General features: G+C 45.0%; 1 protein-coding gene across 1 annotated transcript in view; it reads right to left on the bottom strand.

Moving 5' to 3' along the window:
* Positions 1-15600, bottom strand: part of LOC131708087 (cell adhesion molecule DSCAML1-like) — an 18465-nt gene extending 2865 nt beyond the window's left edge. Inside the window, exons 1-2 of the mRNA XM_059010182.1 lie at positions 15095-15600; positions 3614-3931 (exon numbers count right to left, since the gene is read on the bottom strand). Of these exons, the coding sequence (XP_058866165.1) occupies positions 3614-3931; positions 15095-15137 (361 nt within the window). The 5' untranslated portion in view covers positions 15138-15600. The remainder of the gene's footprint in view (positions 1-3613; positions 3932-15094) is intronic.
* Between the last annotated feature and the right edge of the window lie 757 nt (positions 15601-16357).

Below are 16357 nucleotides of genomic sequence, written 5' to 3'. Positions count from 1 at the left end.
TACTCTCTGTGCACCATGCACACGCACACGCGCACGCGCACGCATGCACACACACACGCACACACACACACACACAGGCGTTTGTGGATCGAAGCAGTCTGGTAGCAGTGAAAGTGAATATAGTGACCCACTGGGGAGACCACCTGGCTACAGAGCGCACCTGTCTATAAAGTCCCTGAACAGTCCTTATGCAGTTTATTCAGTATTCGCCACGAAGGATATTGCTAGGAAGATATTTCAACAAGACAGCAAAAATGTTTTATGAATTTTTTGAAGTTTTTATTTGTTTAAGTAGTAAATTGCATTTAGAGTGACATGATTAATTCTCGCTATGCATGCTACCGACTATTAGAAAACGTGCGCGCGAGTCCGTTGCTAAGGAACCACACTACGGGAGGTGTGGGGCGGGGGGGGGCTGACTTTCAGGCTGGGGTCACTGTCCCCTACATATTGAATAATACCGTTACGAAATCCCTTCTAATCCATATGTTTGTTTGTTTCTTTATTAATTTATTTTCTAATGTCATTTGTATACTTTCAACTGTATAGGAAGCTCACAGTTTAATATAATGTCAATAGAAAGTATTTATACTGCTGCCTACCTGTAGACCGATCGTCCAAATGTCCCAATTCTCTATAAAAACCTATAGGTTCAATACAATAGCCTATAGGTCTTCTGTAGAAATCCTGTAGAAGTATTGTACAGGTAACCTATAGGTTATTTTCATAAGGGTTATACTGTCGTAGTTATTTCAAATGTTTAAATACAATTAAAGCACGGCCGAGATTTTCTTCAGTCACAAAGCATAAAGTCTTGAAGTAACGTTTTTAAAATCACCTTCATCACGTCTCCACATTTACAAACATTTACACATTTACAAACAGCAAAAACGTTAAATAATAAAAAGTGAAAATAAACTAGGACCCTCGCATTTATTTCCCTGAAACGTTACTATGTATTCTGTGTGTTTATTTATACTGGGTGTGTTTTGGGTTTGGTTCCTACGGAAGCCCTGAACCGCAGAATGAAAGAAAAACAGAATCTGTCACGTACGTACGTGATCGTTTCACGTACGTACGCGGTAATATCACTGGAACGATCTTGATGCATTTACATATTATTCTCACCACTGTTATGCCCATATCTTGTATTCCTTATTTATTTCAATACCGTGAATATAATACTCTACGTGAATTTAATATGCAATTGCGTATCTATTTAATATTAAAGTATGCAACGCAATATAAAGCGCTCCCGTCAAGGTTAGGTTAAGGATGAGGGTTAGTCTATATCTGCATTATTACGGTACAATGTTTTTTACAAATCAAAAACCACTTGACTGCATACAGCACAATAAACGGGGGGTGTAGAATTGAAGGGGCTGCAGAATATTACACAACACTGAAGCAAACTTCATTAGAATAGTGCTTTTAAAATGGAGTGATTGTAATTCTAACACGTTTGCTTTATTTATGGTGTGTGTTACTTACTGCACAGTAAAACTAAGCCACTTTGGATAATAATAATAATAATAATAATAATAATAATAATAATAATAATAATAATAATAATAATACGGAAATGCATCAATATCTTTCCATGGATATCGCTCACGTACGTGCGTGAGCGATTCTGTGGTTTAAGGGTTCTTTATTTACGGTGTTATCTGCGGTTAAGGCTTCCCATGTAAAACGCACAGGCTGACTTCGGGATCTTGAGCACAGACCTCGGGGTGAAGCGGAGCCCTGCCTTCCTGTTTGGGAACGTGTCAGCGAGTGGAGCCGGCAGAATGAATTATTCCGTATTTCACCGATCCTCCCTCCTGCTTGTAAATAACTGTGATCAGTGCCCTCCTTACAATATGTATTGTATTTCATTAAACCCCAGCCAGTCAAAAGGGTATAGCACTGCTGAAATACAGTCATTCTAAAATGCGTCGCAAGAGTTGTAATTAATGCATCGAATTCTTACTGATAATTCATTTGGAAGAAAACAGTATTCAAATGAATGAATTACAAGTTGTTAGGGCTTACATTTGTCGGTGTTTATTCTGTGTTTAGTTCGGGGTGGTTTTTAGGTTAGGGTGGTTTGTATTATTTGGCAACATCGGGTATTTTCAGTTATTAAAAATGAACAGCACTCAAACGCATCAGTGTTCAGTTTGTGTAATAAATCGCATGTACGTTTCACGATACAGATACACACAGACAGGCTAACTCTCTGTGTTGAGGTGAGGATCTCCACATTCAGGACTCAGGGACTGTAGAACACCAGGTGCATTCTGAGTCTCATAATTGTGATTAGTGACACAGATTTCGTTTTACGCCCCTGGCATTACTGCCGGGTATCTCTCACACTGCAATGGGGTTCGGAACTCACCTTTCAACACGAAGTATTTTTCATGTATTATAATTATTTAACTGGAATGTTAATTTCTTAATCTATGTATTTTGTTGAATGTATGACGTGTTTTTTTTTTAGTACGTCATACTGTAACGTTTATTGTTGGTAAAGTGTTTTGCGCCGATGGAAAAACAAAAGATCGCGCTGCGGACGCGCCTCCCTCCAGCTCGCCCTCACGCTCACACTCTCACTCCCTCCAGCTCGCCCTCACGCTCACACTCTCACTCCCTCCAGCTCGCCCTCACGCTCACACTCTCACTCCCTCACAGGTGAGTTAGCCGCTAGCTAGCGCGCTCAGTCGACGTGAAACCAGGTAAATATTTGACTGACACGATCAAACCAACAACAAAAACAAACTCCCGAAACGATAAGCAAGAACAATAACAATAAAACTGCCTGTAATCAAAAAACACGCAAACACTCACACACGCACACAGGCACGCACGCACGCACACACACACACACTCACACACGCACGCAGGCACGCACGCACGCACACACACACACACACACTCACACACGCACGCACGCACACACGCACGCACGCACGTACACACACACCCTCACAGACACGCACGCACACACACACACACACACACTCACAAACGCACGCACGCACACACGCACACCCTCACACACACACACTCACACCCTCACACACACACACTCACACACGCACGCACGCACGCACACACGCACGTACACACACACCCTCACAGACACGCACGCACACACACACACACACACACTCACAAACGCACGCACGCACACACGCACACCCTCACACACACACACTCACACCCTCACACACACACACTCACACACGCACGCACGCACGCACACACGCACGCACGCACACACACACACACTCACACACACACACTCACACACGCACGTACACACACACCCTCACAGACACCCACGCACACACACGCACTCACACACACACGCACTCACACACTCACACACGCACGCAGGCACGCACGCACGCACACACACACACTCACACACACACACTCACACACACACACACACTCACACACGCACGCACGCACACACACACACACACACTCACACACGCACGTACACACACACCCTCACAGACACGCACGCGCGCACACACACGTACGCACACACACACAAACCACAAACCCAGTGTGTGCATGCGTGCGTATTTGTGTGAGTGTGTGTTTGCGCTCCTCTCCTCACCTGCTTTCACCCTGATGCTGGGGCTCCGGATCTTGCCAGCGGAGTTGTCTGCAGTGCAGAAGTAGTCATTGTCGTGGATGAAGCTGTTGAAGGCAGAGGGGGAGAAGGGGTAGAGCTGCAGTGTGCCGTTGGCGTGCACGTGGCGGATGTGTGGCACATCGTAGATGTCATCTCCCGTGGCCAGGTACCAGCGCAGCCCAGCGCTGGGGGAGCCAGAGGCAGGGCAGGGTATCACCGCCCCTACCGTGCTGGAAAATGTCAGCTGCTGTACGGAGTCATTCACAAAGTATAGGCTGGTCCCAACATCCTCACTGCGTGCTGAGACGAGAGGGAGAGAGGGAGAGAGACGTCAAACTCACTGCTCCTTCTGTACAGCTAGAACACGAAAACATTTCACTTTAGAAGCATTCACACCCATATCTTTAAAAGAGAGAACTGACATCTCATCATACTACTACTCATACTAATAATAATAACACATTCAAAATTCCTTTTAAACACTAAATAGAGCTTCATTTAGAAATACTAAAAGCTAAATAAATTCAATGACAAACACTGTGACTTCTAATGCCTTCTGTTGAAGTCGAGACACTTTTAGTATTCCTAAACATATGCAAGAACGTCTCAGCGTGTTTGAATGATGCATTATTATTATTATTATTATTATTATTATTATTATTATTATTATTATTATTGGAGTATAGTCCGGTTCCCTGTCACTCTCCCCCATGCCTCTGTTTCCACACACCCCTGTGAAACTGGAGTGAACACAAGCTGCTGAGCGGAGGAACAGTTGGCTCATCATCACATCGCAGAATTCATTTTCCAGTGAAACAGATTATCACCTGGGGGGGGGGGGAAGGAGGGGGGGGGGGTGGTATTTGCTGCTATGAAATCCTTAGGAGTTTCAATGCACAGTCCACCCCTCGAAGAGTGAAGGGCAGCCAGGTGTCACACCCGGATCGGGAAGGCTGAGAGCCTCTGGGTTTCTCTCTGCACCCCTCCCTCCAGCCCTCGATGTCACATCGAGCTGGTGCAGCAGCTGAGACAGCAGCCCGTCCCCGTCCCCGTCCCCGTCCTGTCAGAACAGCCTGTCGCTCGCTCTCCAGCAAAAGAGTCTCAGCATCACCTGGCCATATGGCAGAGAACTAACAGCCTACGACATGGCAAGTCTTACACTCACTCGCAACAGCCAAGAAAACTTCTTTTTGTTTGAGTTAACTTATTGCTGAGCTGGACTGACTGGCCAGTGGCTTTTAATGTTTTTATTGTAAAGTGCCCTGCCATTCGCCACATGAAGAGTGCTATATAAAACCAAACGGCATTGTATTGTATTGTATTGTATTGCATTGTATTGCATTGTATTGTATTGTATTGTATTGTATTGTATTGTAGTGTATTGTATTGCATTGCATTGCATTGCATTGCATTGTATTGTATTGTATTGTATGGTATGGTAGTGTATTGTATTGTATTGTATTGTATTGTATTGTATTGTATTGCATTGTATTGTATGGTATGGTATGGTATGGTATGGTATTGTAGTGTATTGTATTGCATTGCATTGCATTGTATTGTATTGTATTGTATTGCATTGCATTGCATTGTATTGCATTGTATTGTATTGTATTGTATTGTATTGTATTGTATGGTATTGTAGTGTATTGTATTGTATTGTATTGTAGTGTATTGTATTGTATTGTATTGTATTGTATTGTATGGTATGGAGCAGCAGTGTGGAGTAGTGGTTAGAGCTCTGGACTCTGGACCGGAGGGTTGTGGGTTCAATCCCAGGTGGGGGACACTGCTGCTGTACCCTTGAGCAAGGTACTTTACCTAGATTGCTCCAGTAAAAACCCAACTGTATAAATGGGTAATTGTATGTAAAAATAATGTGATGTCTTGTAACAATTGTAGGTCGCCCTGGATAAGGGCGTCTGCTAAAAAATGAATAATAATAATGGCATTGTATTGTATTGTACGGTATGCTATTGTATTGTATGGCATTGTATTGTATTGTATTGTACTGTATTGTATTGTTTTGTTTTTAATTATTCAGTTAGACTCAAGATCCTAGTTTCCGATATTCCATAAAAGATAAATCAACGCATCCGCTGAACTGTAATAAAAAGAATCCTGCGGGTTTAAAAATCGGCACTGAATGAATAGAGATTAGGGATAAAGCCTGCCTTGGGCAATGGGCAGAGCTTTTGCAATATAAAATGAAGGGGTTATGTTATGTGATGTGATTGCTATGACAGACGCAGGGAGTTAAATCCATATAATCTCCTTTAACATTTAACAGAGAGCCCTGCCTTAATACTGCGTCTCATAAAAGGGTTTCCAAATCACTGCAGATTAAACATGCTGGAGTCTGGGCACAGGCATGGCTCTGAGAGGAGACCAAGCCCAAATATCCAAGACTGCAGGGTTTCACTAGACCAGCTCCTACAGCACAGTGCACACCTGCAGGGTTTCACTAGACCAGCTCCTACAGCACAGTGCAGACCTGCAGGGTTTCACTAGACCAGCTCCTACAGCACAGTGCACACCTGCAGGGTTTCACTAGACCAGCTCCTACAGCACAGTGCACACCTGCAGGGTTTCACTAGACCAGCTCCTACAGCACAGTGCACACCTGCAGGGTTTCACTAGACCAGCTCCTACAGCACAGTGCACACCTGCAGGGTTTCACTAGACCAGCTCCTACAGCACAGTGCACACCTGCAGGGTTTCACTAGACCAGCTCCTACAGCACAGTGCACACCTGCAGGGTTTCACTAGACCAGCTCCTACAGCACAGTGCACACCTGCAGGGTTTCACTAGACCAGCTCCTACAGCACAGTGCACACCTGCAGGGTTTCACTAGACCAGCTCCTACAGCACAGTGCAGACCTGCAGGGTTTCACTAGACCAGCTCCTTGATACAGCACAGTGCAGGATAGTATAGTACGGCATGGTGTGTCAGAGTACTGTACAGTGCAGAACAGTATAGAGCAGGGCTGTCCAATCACATTCCTGGAGGGCTATTCCACTCCGGGTTTAACAGGTAACATGAGATCATGAACTACTGGTCTGGATGCAGGTTTAATTGTTTCAGTGAAACAATGTAGAACAGGGCTGGAACAAAGACCAGGAGTGGAACAGACACCTTTGTCAGCCCTGGTCTAGGAGTTAGGATCCCAGACTCCTCCTCTCTGTGTTCATCAGGTAAAATAGGTGAATACTCTCTGACCTGGATGCAGATTGAATTGGTTCAATTGGACTGGAAGGGCCAGAGTTGCTGATCCCTGGTAGAGAGCAGTGGACTTAATCACTGGATTAAAAAACTAATCCTGGCCCTGACCCTGACCCTGTGACTCTACCCCTAGGGTGTGAGGGCGTACTTCAGTTTCCATGTCCATTCAATCTGTGCTCTTAAATAGTTCAGTACGTTGTCTTTATTCCCAAGTGCAGCTCCAGTTTCTGTAGCTGAATCCAGTCCGATGGGCTCTAAAGATCCAGGTCGGGGTTTGTCTCTCCCCAGCTCTGCTGCTCATGGTTCCTGTGTCCTGTTGAGGGACCCAGTGTATGCTGGATTAGAGCTGTGTGTATTAGTGAGAGTGGAACAGTACTGTGTATATTAGGGCTTGCTATATTGAACTATTTTGTTAGCTGTATTGCAATGTAGCTTTTTGTAATACAGTCGTCTCTGGCTAAGAGAACACGCCTCGGGAAGCAAGCGAAGTGTTCTCTTAGCCCAAGTGTTCTCTAAGACAGAGCTGACCACCCGACACAACATGCCAAGAGCCAGTCACGACATGAATCAATAAATACAAATGTGTTTACTGCTTACGTCACGACGCACGTGCGTCAACATATGAAATGAACAGAGCAAGAGAAAAGCAACAGGCAAGCGTATGTTAATAAACTATAATAATAAACCAACTGACAAACTAACGTTAAGAAACTAGCTGGCAAACGAAATGAACAAAAATGAGTTTGATGAGGAGGAGCGATCAGGGTACAAACAGAACTGGATCCGTTTTGAATCGGTTAGCAACGAATCGCTAGCGGGGCCAAAAAAAGTTTTCTTTTAGAAGTTCCTGTTCCTTTAGGTGGAGCATTTACACTGGGGAGAGTTTCACAGCAAGGGGGTTCCCTAAATCAGCGTTCACTTAGGAGGTGCTCCTATACGTGGAGACGACTGTATGCAGTGTATCTAAAGTACATGCAAGCCAGCATACAGCTAGTGAGACTGGAGAGGTAGCCCTCTTTATGAGACCAGAGGAAGAACTGAAGAGGAGACTCTGTCCACTCTGCATCTCTAGATTTGGTAGTTATGTGTAAGGCTTGCTGCTATCTAAGTTTAATAAAGTATTTGGATGAAACTCTCCGTCACACAGACTCACACCAGTGAGCCACTTCCAGTCCCATGAACTCAGGGGAGGCCAGGCCGTGTTTTCCAGGAAACTGCCTCATGGATTACTGACCTGCTTACAGAAACCATAAACCACAGATAGTAAAGATTGTCATAACCATAATCCCTGCAGCGGGGGTGAAGGGCAGGGATCTGAGCCTCTCTGCAGAGTTCTGAACTGCAGTTACTGCACTCGACCACCCGGGGGCGCTGTGTGCTGAGTGCAATTCTTCTTGGAACCAAAAAGGGTTAGAAAAGGTCTTGTCTTGCTTTGCCTTGCCTTGCCTTGCCTTGCCTTGTCTTGTCTTGCTTGTCTTGTCTTGCTTGTCTTGTCTTGTCTTGGCTTGCCTTGCCTTGCCTTGCCTTGCCTTGTCTTGCTTGTCTTGGCTTGGCTTGGCTTGTCTTGCCTTGCCTTGTCTTGCTTGTCTTGTCTTGTCTTGGCTTGGCTTGGCTTGGCTTGGCTTGCCTTGCCTTGCCTTGCCTTGTCTTGCTTGTCTTGTCTTGCCTTGCTTGTCTTGCTTGTCTTGCCTTGCCTTGCCTTGCCTTGCCTTGTCTTGCTTGTCTTGCCTTGCCTTGCCTTGCCTTGCCTTGTCTTGCTTGTCTTGTCTTGCCTTGCCTTGCCTTGCCTTGCCTTGTCTTGCTTGTTTTGCCTTGCCTTGCCTTGCCTTGCCTTGCCTTGCTTGTGTTGTCTTGCTTGTCTTGCCTTGTCTTGTCTTGCCTTGGCTTGCCTTGCCTTGCCTTGCCTTGCCTTGTCTTGCTTGTCTTGCCTTGCCTTGCCTTGCCTTGCCTTGGCTTGTCTTGCCTTGTCTTGTCTTGCCTTGCCTTGCCTTGTCTTGCTTGTCTTGTCTTGCCTTGCCTTGTCTTGCCTTGTCTTGCTTGTCTTGCCTTGCTTGTCTTGCCTTGTCTTGCCTTGCCTTGCCTTGCCTTGCCTTGCCTTGTCTTGCTTGCTTTGCCTTGCCTTGCCTTGCCTTGCTTGTCTTGTCTTGCCTTGCCTTGCCTTGGCTTGGCTTGGCTTGTCTTGCCTTGCCTTGCCTTGCCTTGCCTTGCCTTGCCTTGCTTGTCTTGTCTTGCCTTGCCTTGCCTTGCCTTGCCTTGCTTGTCTTGCCTTGCTTGTCTTGCCTTGCCTTGCCTTGCCTTGCCTTGCTTGCCTTGCCTTGCCTTGCCTTGCCTGCCTTGCCTTGCCTTGCCTTGCCTTGCCTTGCCTTGCTTGTCTTGCCTTGCCTTGCCTTGCCTTGCCTTGCCTTGCCTTGCTTGCCTTGCCTTGCCTTGCCTTGCCTTGCCTTGCTTGCCTTGCCTTGCCTTGCCTTGCCTTGCCTTGCCTTGCCTTGCCTTGCTTGTCTTGCCTTGCCTTGCCTTGCCTTGCCTTGCCTTGCCTTGCTTGCCTTGTCTTGCTTGTCTTGTCTTGCTTGTCTTGCCTTGCCTTGCCTTGCCTTGCCTTGCCTTGCCTTGCCTTGTCTTGTCTTGCCTTGCCTTGCCTTGCCTTGCCTTGCTTGCCTTGTCTTGCTTGTCTTGTCTTGCTTGTCTTGTCTTGCCTTGCCTTGCTTGCCTTGTCTTGCTTGTCTTGTCTTGTCTTGCCTTGCCTTGCCTTGCCTTGCCTTGGCTTGGCTTGGCTTGCCTTGCCTTGCCTTGCCTTGCTTGCCTTGTCTTGCTTGTCTTGTCTTGCTTGTCTTGTCTTGTCTTGTCTTGCTTGCCTTGTCTTGCTTGTCTTGCCTTGTCTTGTCTTGCCTTGCCTTGCCTTGCCTTGCCTTGTCTTGTCTTGTCTTGCCTTGCCTTGCCTTGCCTTGCCTTGCTTGCCTTGTCTTGCTTGTCTTGTCTTGCTTGTCTTGTCTTGCCTTGCCTTGCTTGCCTTGTCTTGCTTGTCTTGCTTGTCTTGCTTGTCTTGTCTTGTCTTGCCTTGCCTTGCCTTGCCTTGCCTTGCCTTGGCTTGGCTTGGCTTGGCTTGGCTTGGCTTGGCTTGCCTGGCTTGCCTCTGGGATGTAAGGACTGTTGCCAGCCCCCTGCCTGTCCCATCTGCTCAAGGGAAGACTGTGGACGGCTGCACTGGCAGGGTCTGCACCCTGGAATTAGACTCACAGATGTGAAGGTAAATGGCTCTCTCATCCAGAATCCAGGTTAGAAACACAAAGTGCCTTACCCCTATCTCTAAAAACACAAAATCACACACTCTGAAAAGCTGCCTGCTTCAATTATTATTCTCTTGTATTTTTAAATTCATCAGTCACACATATTTTCTTTCTAAGCAGTGCTTATTAATAATAATAATAATAATAATAATAATAATAATAATAATAATAATGACTATTTTATTTAAATAGTAAATGTATTATTATTATTAGTAGTAGTAGTAGATTCACATTTGTATAATAATTATAACAAGCTGCACACATTTTTCTTTTTTGCTTGAGTAAAAAGAAAAAAACCAGGACCATGAAATATTCAGTGTAAGTGCTGCGTATGGAGATCCTTGCGCAAAAATCTGAATACGTTTTTTTTCCTGGCCTTTAATAATTCTGTGTGATAATAAGATCTCAAACATAAGGCGCATTCGTGTTTCAGTAACTCAGTGCTGCTTTTAAAAAGAGCCCGACCCCACCCGCATACGATGACCCTCCTCTGCCCAAGCGGGAGGTGAAGGACACAGCCTCCTTACCCGGGCCGAGCCGGGCCAGGCCTGGATGGGACAGACAGAGAAGTTGACTTTTTATAGACGCTGCAATAATAATAATAATAATAATAATAATAATAATAATAATAATAATAATAATAATAATAATAATAATAATAATAATAAATAAATAAATAAATAAATAAATAAATACACAGAAAGGGTCGCCGTCCTTTCAGTCGGAAATAAGTGAAGTTATAGAGGCAGAAAACCCTTTCGGGAGTTTCACGGGAATCCAGTCTGCCAGCTGGAAATAAACCATACAAAAGAGACGAGACCGTGCCATGGACAGATTATAAACAAACCACTGAACAAAACAACGCGATACTGAACCGAATATAAAAACACATCTATTAATAAAACAAAACAAAACAATATTCAGTACACGTCCTCGACACAAATCTGTCGACGCATATGTGTGCTTCATACATGATATTAGATTCATTATTTTGCCTTTTATTTGTTTGATGTATTTTACGTTTCTACTTTTCTGTGCGGCTGGAAGACGAGGGCATTTTAAAAATACGTGGACACCTTCTGGCAAAGTGGCCTGATTTACATGCTGTTTTGCAGTGGGGGTCGATCCTCTGTAATCAGGCAGCTGGGGGAGGCAGTGGGGGGGGGGGGGGTCTATAATGATAATGAATACAGAACGGCTTGTGCATATTCTGCACGGGAACTGGGGGCTGGGGTACCGAGGACGGGCTGAGGATTGGATTACATGACATTGATTTTCCATTAGCAACTTTGAAACGGCATTTAAGAGAATGAGACGAGCCGACACAAAAGGGACTGTAATCCGGTGTGAGATTCGCGTTAATGTGCTTCACAATGGGACAGGTTCCACCAGACGATTCTGTACGAAGCTACTTTACAGTTAAAACAAGACAACAGAAAAAAAGCGGGATGGATTTAACGATGCTCCATGTTAACATGCTCACAGTGTGTGCAAACACGGCAGCATTTCAATCGCAGTGTAATTCCGTTCAATGTTAAAAACCTCTTCTCGATCACAATCTTCGCAGCGTATTTGAAATAATTCTGGGGATGAGGGAGGATAAAATAAATAATATCACATATTGAAAAAAAAAATAAAATCTGAGAACATTTCAGCGTACTTGCGAAACACGAACAAGTCACAAAACACCAAATCGTATCTATCAATCCCTCCATCTAGCTAGATGCACCTAAAACATCTCAAACGACAGTCAAAAACGTTACTCTGATATTGCGTTTCACATCATCTGACACCGGGTCACCTGTGTGCACACGGTGCATCTAAGAATATACATGAATTGACACTTTTGCTTTCATCGAAATTTCAGTGAATGCGTATTAGTTATCCACTTAAAAAAAAAGAAAATAAATAAATATTAAAAATGTACAGACAATGGGTTGTGTTTCATTAAAACAGCCGCACATTCCCCGCTCCAGAGCGCAGTAGAAACATTGCTTTTGCAGTTCATGCAATCCCGATGCGAATAGAGCAGCGCTGTGCTGTATTGCCGGAGCGGGGTCACAGCTCAGCCCGGCCTCCCCGGGATCAGGTGCATCAAATCCGGCGACAAGCCGGGACTTGCCCGTAGGCAACACATACAGACCGACCTTTGAAACCTGTGCTTCAGTCATTCAAATATTTTAAACCCAAACAAACCGCGAACCAATATAAACAGGTGAATGGTTTATAACAAAAGAAGAAAAGAAACACAACTAGGTACAAAGAAAGAAAGTGCTGAGATGAGAATCCCAGGTGTAAGCAATGCTGTACTGTTCAGTGCATGGAATCCCAGGTGTAAGCAATGCTGTACTGTTCAGTGCATGGAATCCCAGGTGTAAGCAATGCTATACTGTTCAGTGCATGGAATCCCAGGTGTAAGCAATGCTGTACTGTTCAGTGCATGGAATCCCAGGTGTAAGCAATGCTATACTGTTCAGTGCATGGACTCCCAGGTGTAAGCAATGCTGTACTGTTCAGTGCATGGAATCCCAGGTGTAAGCAATGCTGTACTGTTCAGTGCATGGAATCCCAGGTGTAAGCAATGCTGTACTGTTCAGTGCATGGAATCCCAGATGTAAGCAATGCTATACTGCTCAGTGCATGGAATCCCAGGTGTAAGCAATGCTGTACTGTTCAGTGCATGGACTCCCAGGTGTAAGCAATGCTGTACTGTTCAGTGCATGGACTCCCAGGTGTAAGCAATGCTATACTGTTCAGTGCATGGAATCCCAGGTGTAAGCAATGCTGTACTGTTCAGTGCATGGACTCCCAGGTGTAAGCAATGCTATACTGCTCAGTGAATGGAATCCCAGGTGTAAGCAATGCTGTACTGTTCAGTGCATGGAATCCCAGGTGTAAGCAATGCTGTACTGTTCAGTGCATGGAATCCCAGATGTAAGCAATGCTGTACTGTTCAGTGCATGGAATCCCAGGTGTAAGCAATGCTGTACTGTTCAGTGCATGGAATCCCAGGTGTAAGCAATGCTATACTGTTCAGTGCATGGAATCTCAGGTGTAAGCAATGCTGTACTGTTCAGTGCATGGAATCTCAGGTGTAAGCAATGCTGTACTGCTCAGTGCATGGAATCCCAGGTGTAAGCAATGCTGTACTGTTCAGTGCATGGAATCCCAGATGTAAGCAATGCTGTACTGTTCAGTGCATGGAATCCCAGGTGTAAGCAATGCTATACTGCTCAGTGCATGGACTCCCAGGTGTAAGCAATGCTATACTGTTCAGTGCATGGAATCTCAGGTGTAAGCAATGCTGTACTGTTCAGTGCATGGACTCCCAGGTGTAAGCAATGCTGTACTGTTCAGTGCATGGAATCCCAGGTGTAAGCAATGCTGTACTGCTCAGTGCATGGAATCCCAGGTGTAAGCAATGCTGTACTGTTCAGTGCATGGAATCCCAGATGTAAGCAATGCTGTACTGTTCAGTGCATGGAATCCCAGGTGTAAGCAATGCTATACTGCTCAGTGCATGGACTCCCAGGTGTAAGCAATGCTATACTGTTCAGTGCATGGAATCTCAGGTGTAAGCAATGCTGTACTGTTCAGTGCATGGACTCCCAGGTGTAAGCAATGCTGTACTGTTCAGTGCATGGAATCCCAGGTGTAAGCAATGCTGTACTGTTCAGTACAGGGCAGACCAGGAAACAATACAAAGTTGTGGTGTTTCAGTAAACCAGGGAAGGAGCTGAGATCTTGAGAAAGGAAACGGATCTTACATCAAACCAAATCCACACAGAAACAACCCCCCCCCCCTCCTACCACACCACCACTCTGTGTAAATGGAAACATTGCAACAAATAGCCAAGATATTACAGAACAGAGATATGCAATGGAAATCCGAAATCCCACCCAACCAGTGGCCCTGAAACTTGATTGACGTTAGTTCCCTGTCTTACCTTTTTTTTGAGGGGGGGGGGGGGGGGGTATTCTCTGCCTGCAGTTTTATTTAAAATAACAACACGACTCCAATAGAACTTCCTTGCAGGTTTTACAATGGCCCCCCCCCCATACAAAAATAGTTCATTTTAATTTGAAGTAAAATATAAATAAATAAATAACTAATATGCAAAACACATGATCCAGCCCGTAATACAATCAGGAAAATTAATTCTACAGCAGACTGAAAACACATCCATGTAACAGCAACCAGCTCTTATATAATAATAATAATAATAATAATAATAATAATAATAATAATAATAATAATAATAGCATTATAATGACAAAATATAACACAATAATACAAATGAGGCAGATAAAAAGCCGGGAATCCTTATCGAAAACAGAAGCTTGCGTTTCTGGAAATGCGTTTTAAATCAATTGTTTAATAAGAAATAACTCTGCCGAAGAAGCAGCTCCTCGATGCTGTAACACACTCCAGTGTGCCACGCTTTTCGTATCTTTGTTTCTCTTTCCTGCCCGGGGCGGGTGACCCTGGCCCGGGTGGTTTAAGCCCTTTATTTGTGATTTTATTTAAGCAATTACTGTACTGCAGGGAGAGAGGAGGATGCAGAATTATCATGCCAGATAATCTCCGCTCTGTAGCCACAGTATCAATTGCGCATCTGCTTGACAACGAGATAGGAAAAACACTAGGCTCGCTCATCTGAAAACACTGGCAAGCGACTTTCTTTAAAATAACCCCCTTCAAATGAAAGGTATCCCATTGATCAATGAGCGGCAGTGGCGTATTCATGAAATGCAATTTAAACTTGAGTTTGCTGGTATGAATGAATGGTTTTTGCAATGCAACCCTGTGTGTTATCATCACATTAGCTTCAATGCACCCCCATAGCCTCTTATCTAACGCACAGGTACCCCTCTACCGCAGTCTGTTCTTTCTCTTTTTTCTTTTCTCAAAATCAAGCAAGTTTTTTGGAGATATTTTAGTAGCAAGTTGCACTTACCTTTTTGTAAAGAGTACAGCAGAAAAAAAGTTACCAGCCACATGCCATAAATAGCAGGTATATTTCCGGGGGATGTTGTGCAGACCCTGTGCAGTTCTGTAGTCGCGTGCTCCGCTGTCTCCTGGTGGTCCCTGCTTTATCTCCAGCACTAGTCCCAAGCTCCCCGGCTCTGAGTTGGAGCGACCGACGAGCGCCGCCTCTGTCTCCTCCCAGCCGGACCCGTCATCCGCGAAGGTGGGATGATCTTGAACACCTCGCCCCTCCTTCTCTCCGTGGCCACTACAAAAGCACCGGGGCACCAGGCGGGACAGGTAAACCCACAGACCTGACACGCAGGAAACGTGCCGTCCTCACTGTTAGTGCCTGTCGGGAGGCGCCGCGGACAGTGCTGGACAGTGCTGGACAGTGCTGGACAGCACCGCGGTAGCCGCTCTGTGCCCCGGGTTGCTCAGCAGCGCCCAGGTGGAGGGCAGCGCACTCACTTGGAACTCACCTGAGCAGCGGACTGACGGAAACAGTGGACTGGATCAGTGCAACGCACTGGACTGGATCGAAACAGAACTGTTGCTGCCTTTTTTCTTAGCATATACAGTATTTTTGACTTTTTAAATTGGCATCCAACCTGTTTTTACGATTCAAACTGGTTTGCTGAAGTGTTTTAAGAACCAGTCACAAAAGCTGAATTCACGTCTCAATAAAGAGAAGAACACAGCAGAGTTTCATTGGTCAGGACTTGCGTGTGAGCCCTTCATTAGAGTGGGGAGTGCCACTGCGCAGCAACTTGCGTTATTGATGAACAAATATAACTCTCTTAACACATTCATCATCGCGTTTCTTGCGCTTCGGGTGACACTGATACTGCAAAATGCGTTGATGGATCTTTCAAAGATATAAAAAACACCACACACACTATATTATAAATAAACTGTTCACACGAGGCAGGTAATCGTGATCTGTCATGCACTGCACCGCTGTATACATTAGATACACCCTGTTTTATTATACTAATTTCTGTGCATGTCAAGCAGAATGCATTACTTTCGCAGGGTCTGAGATATTGGATATACAGTGGGCTATATCAGTCCAAACAAATCAGTAGAAACGGCAAGCCGGCATGGACACGTGTTTCGCCGTGCTGGGCCGCTGCTGTGACGCTCTGGAGTTAAGTTCTGAATATTATTATTATTATTATTATATTAGTCAAGTAAATTCACAATGGAATTATAGCAGAGAACAATTGAGCAGCCATCTGATAACAGCAGC

Source organism: Acipenser ruthenus, chromosome 40, assembly GCF_902713425.1.
Source record: "Acipenser ruthenus chromosome 40, fAciRut3.2 maternal haplotype, whole genome shotgun sequence".
NCBI lineage: Eukaryota > Metazoa > Chordata > Actinopteri > Acipenseriformes > Acipenseridae > Acipenser > Acipenser ruthenus.
Note: the sequence above shows the minus strand (reverse complement) of the source record. Positions and strands in the feature narration are given on the sequence as shown.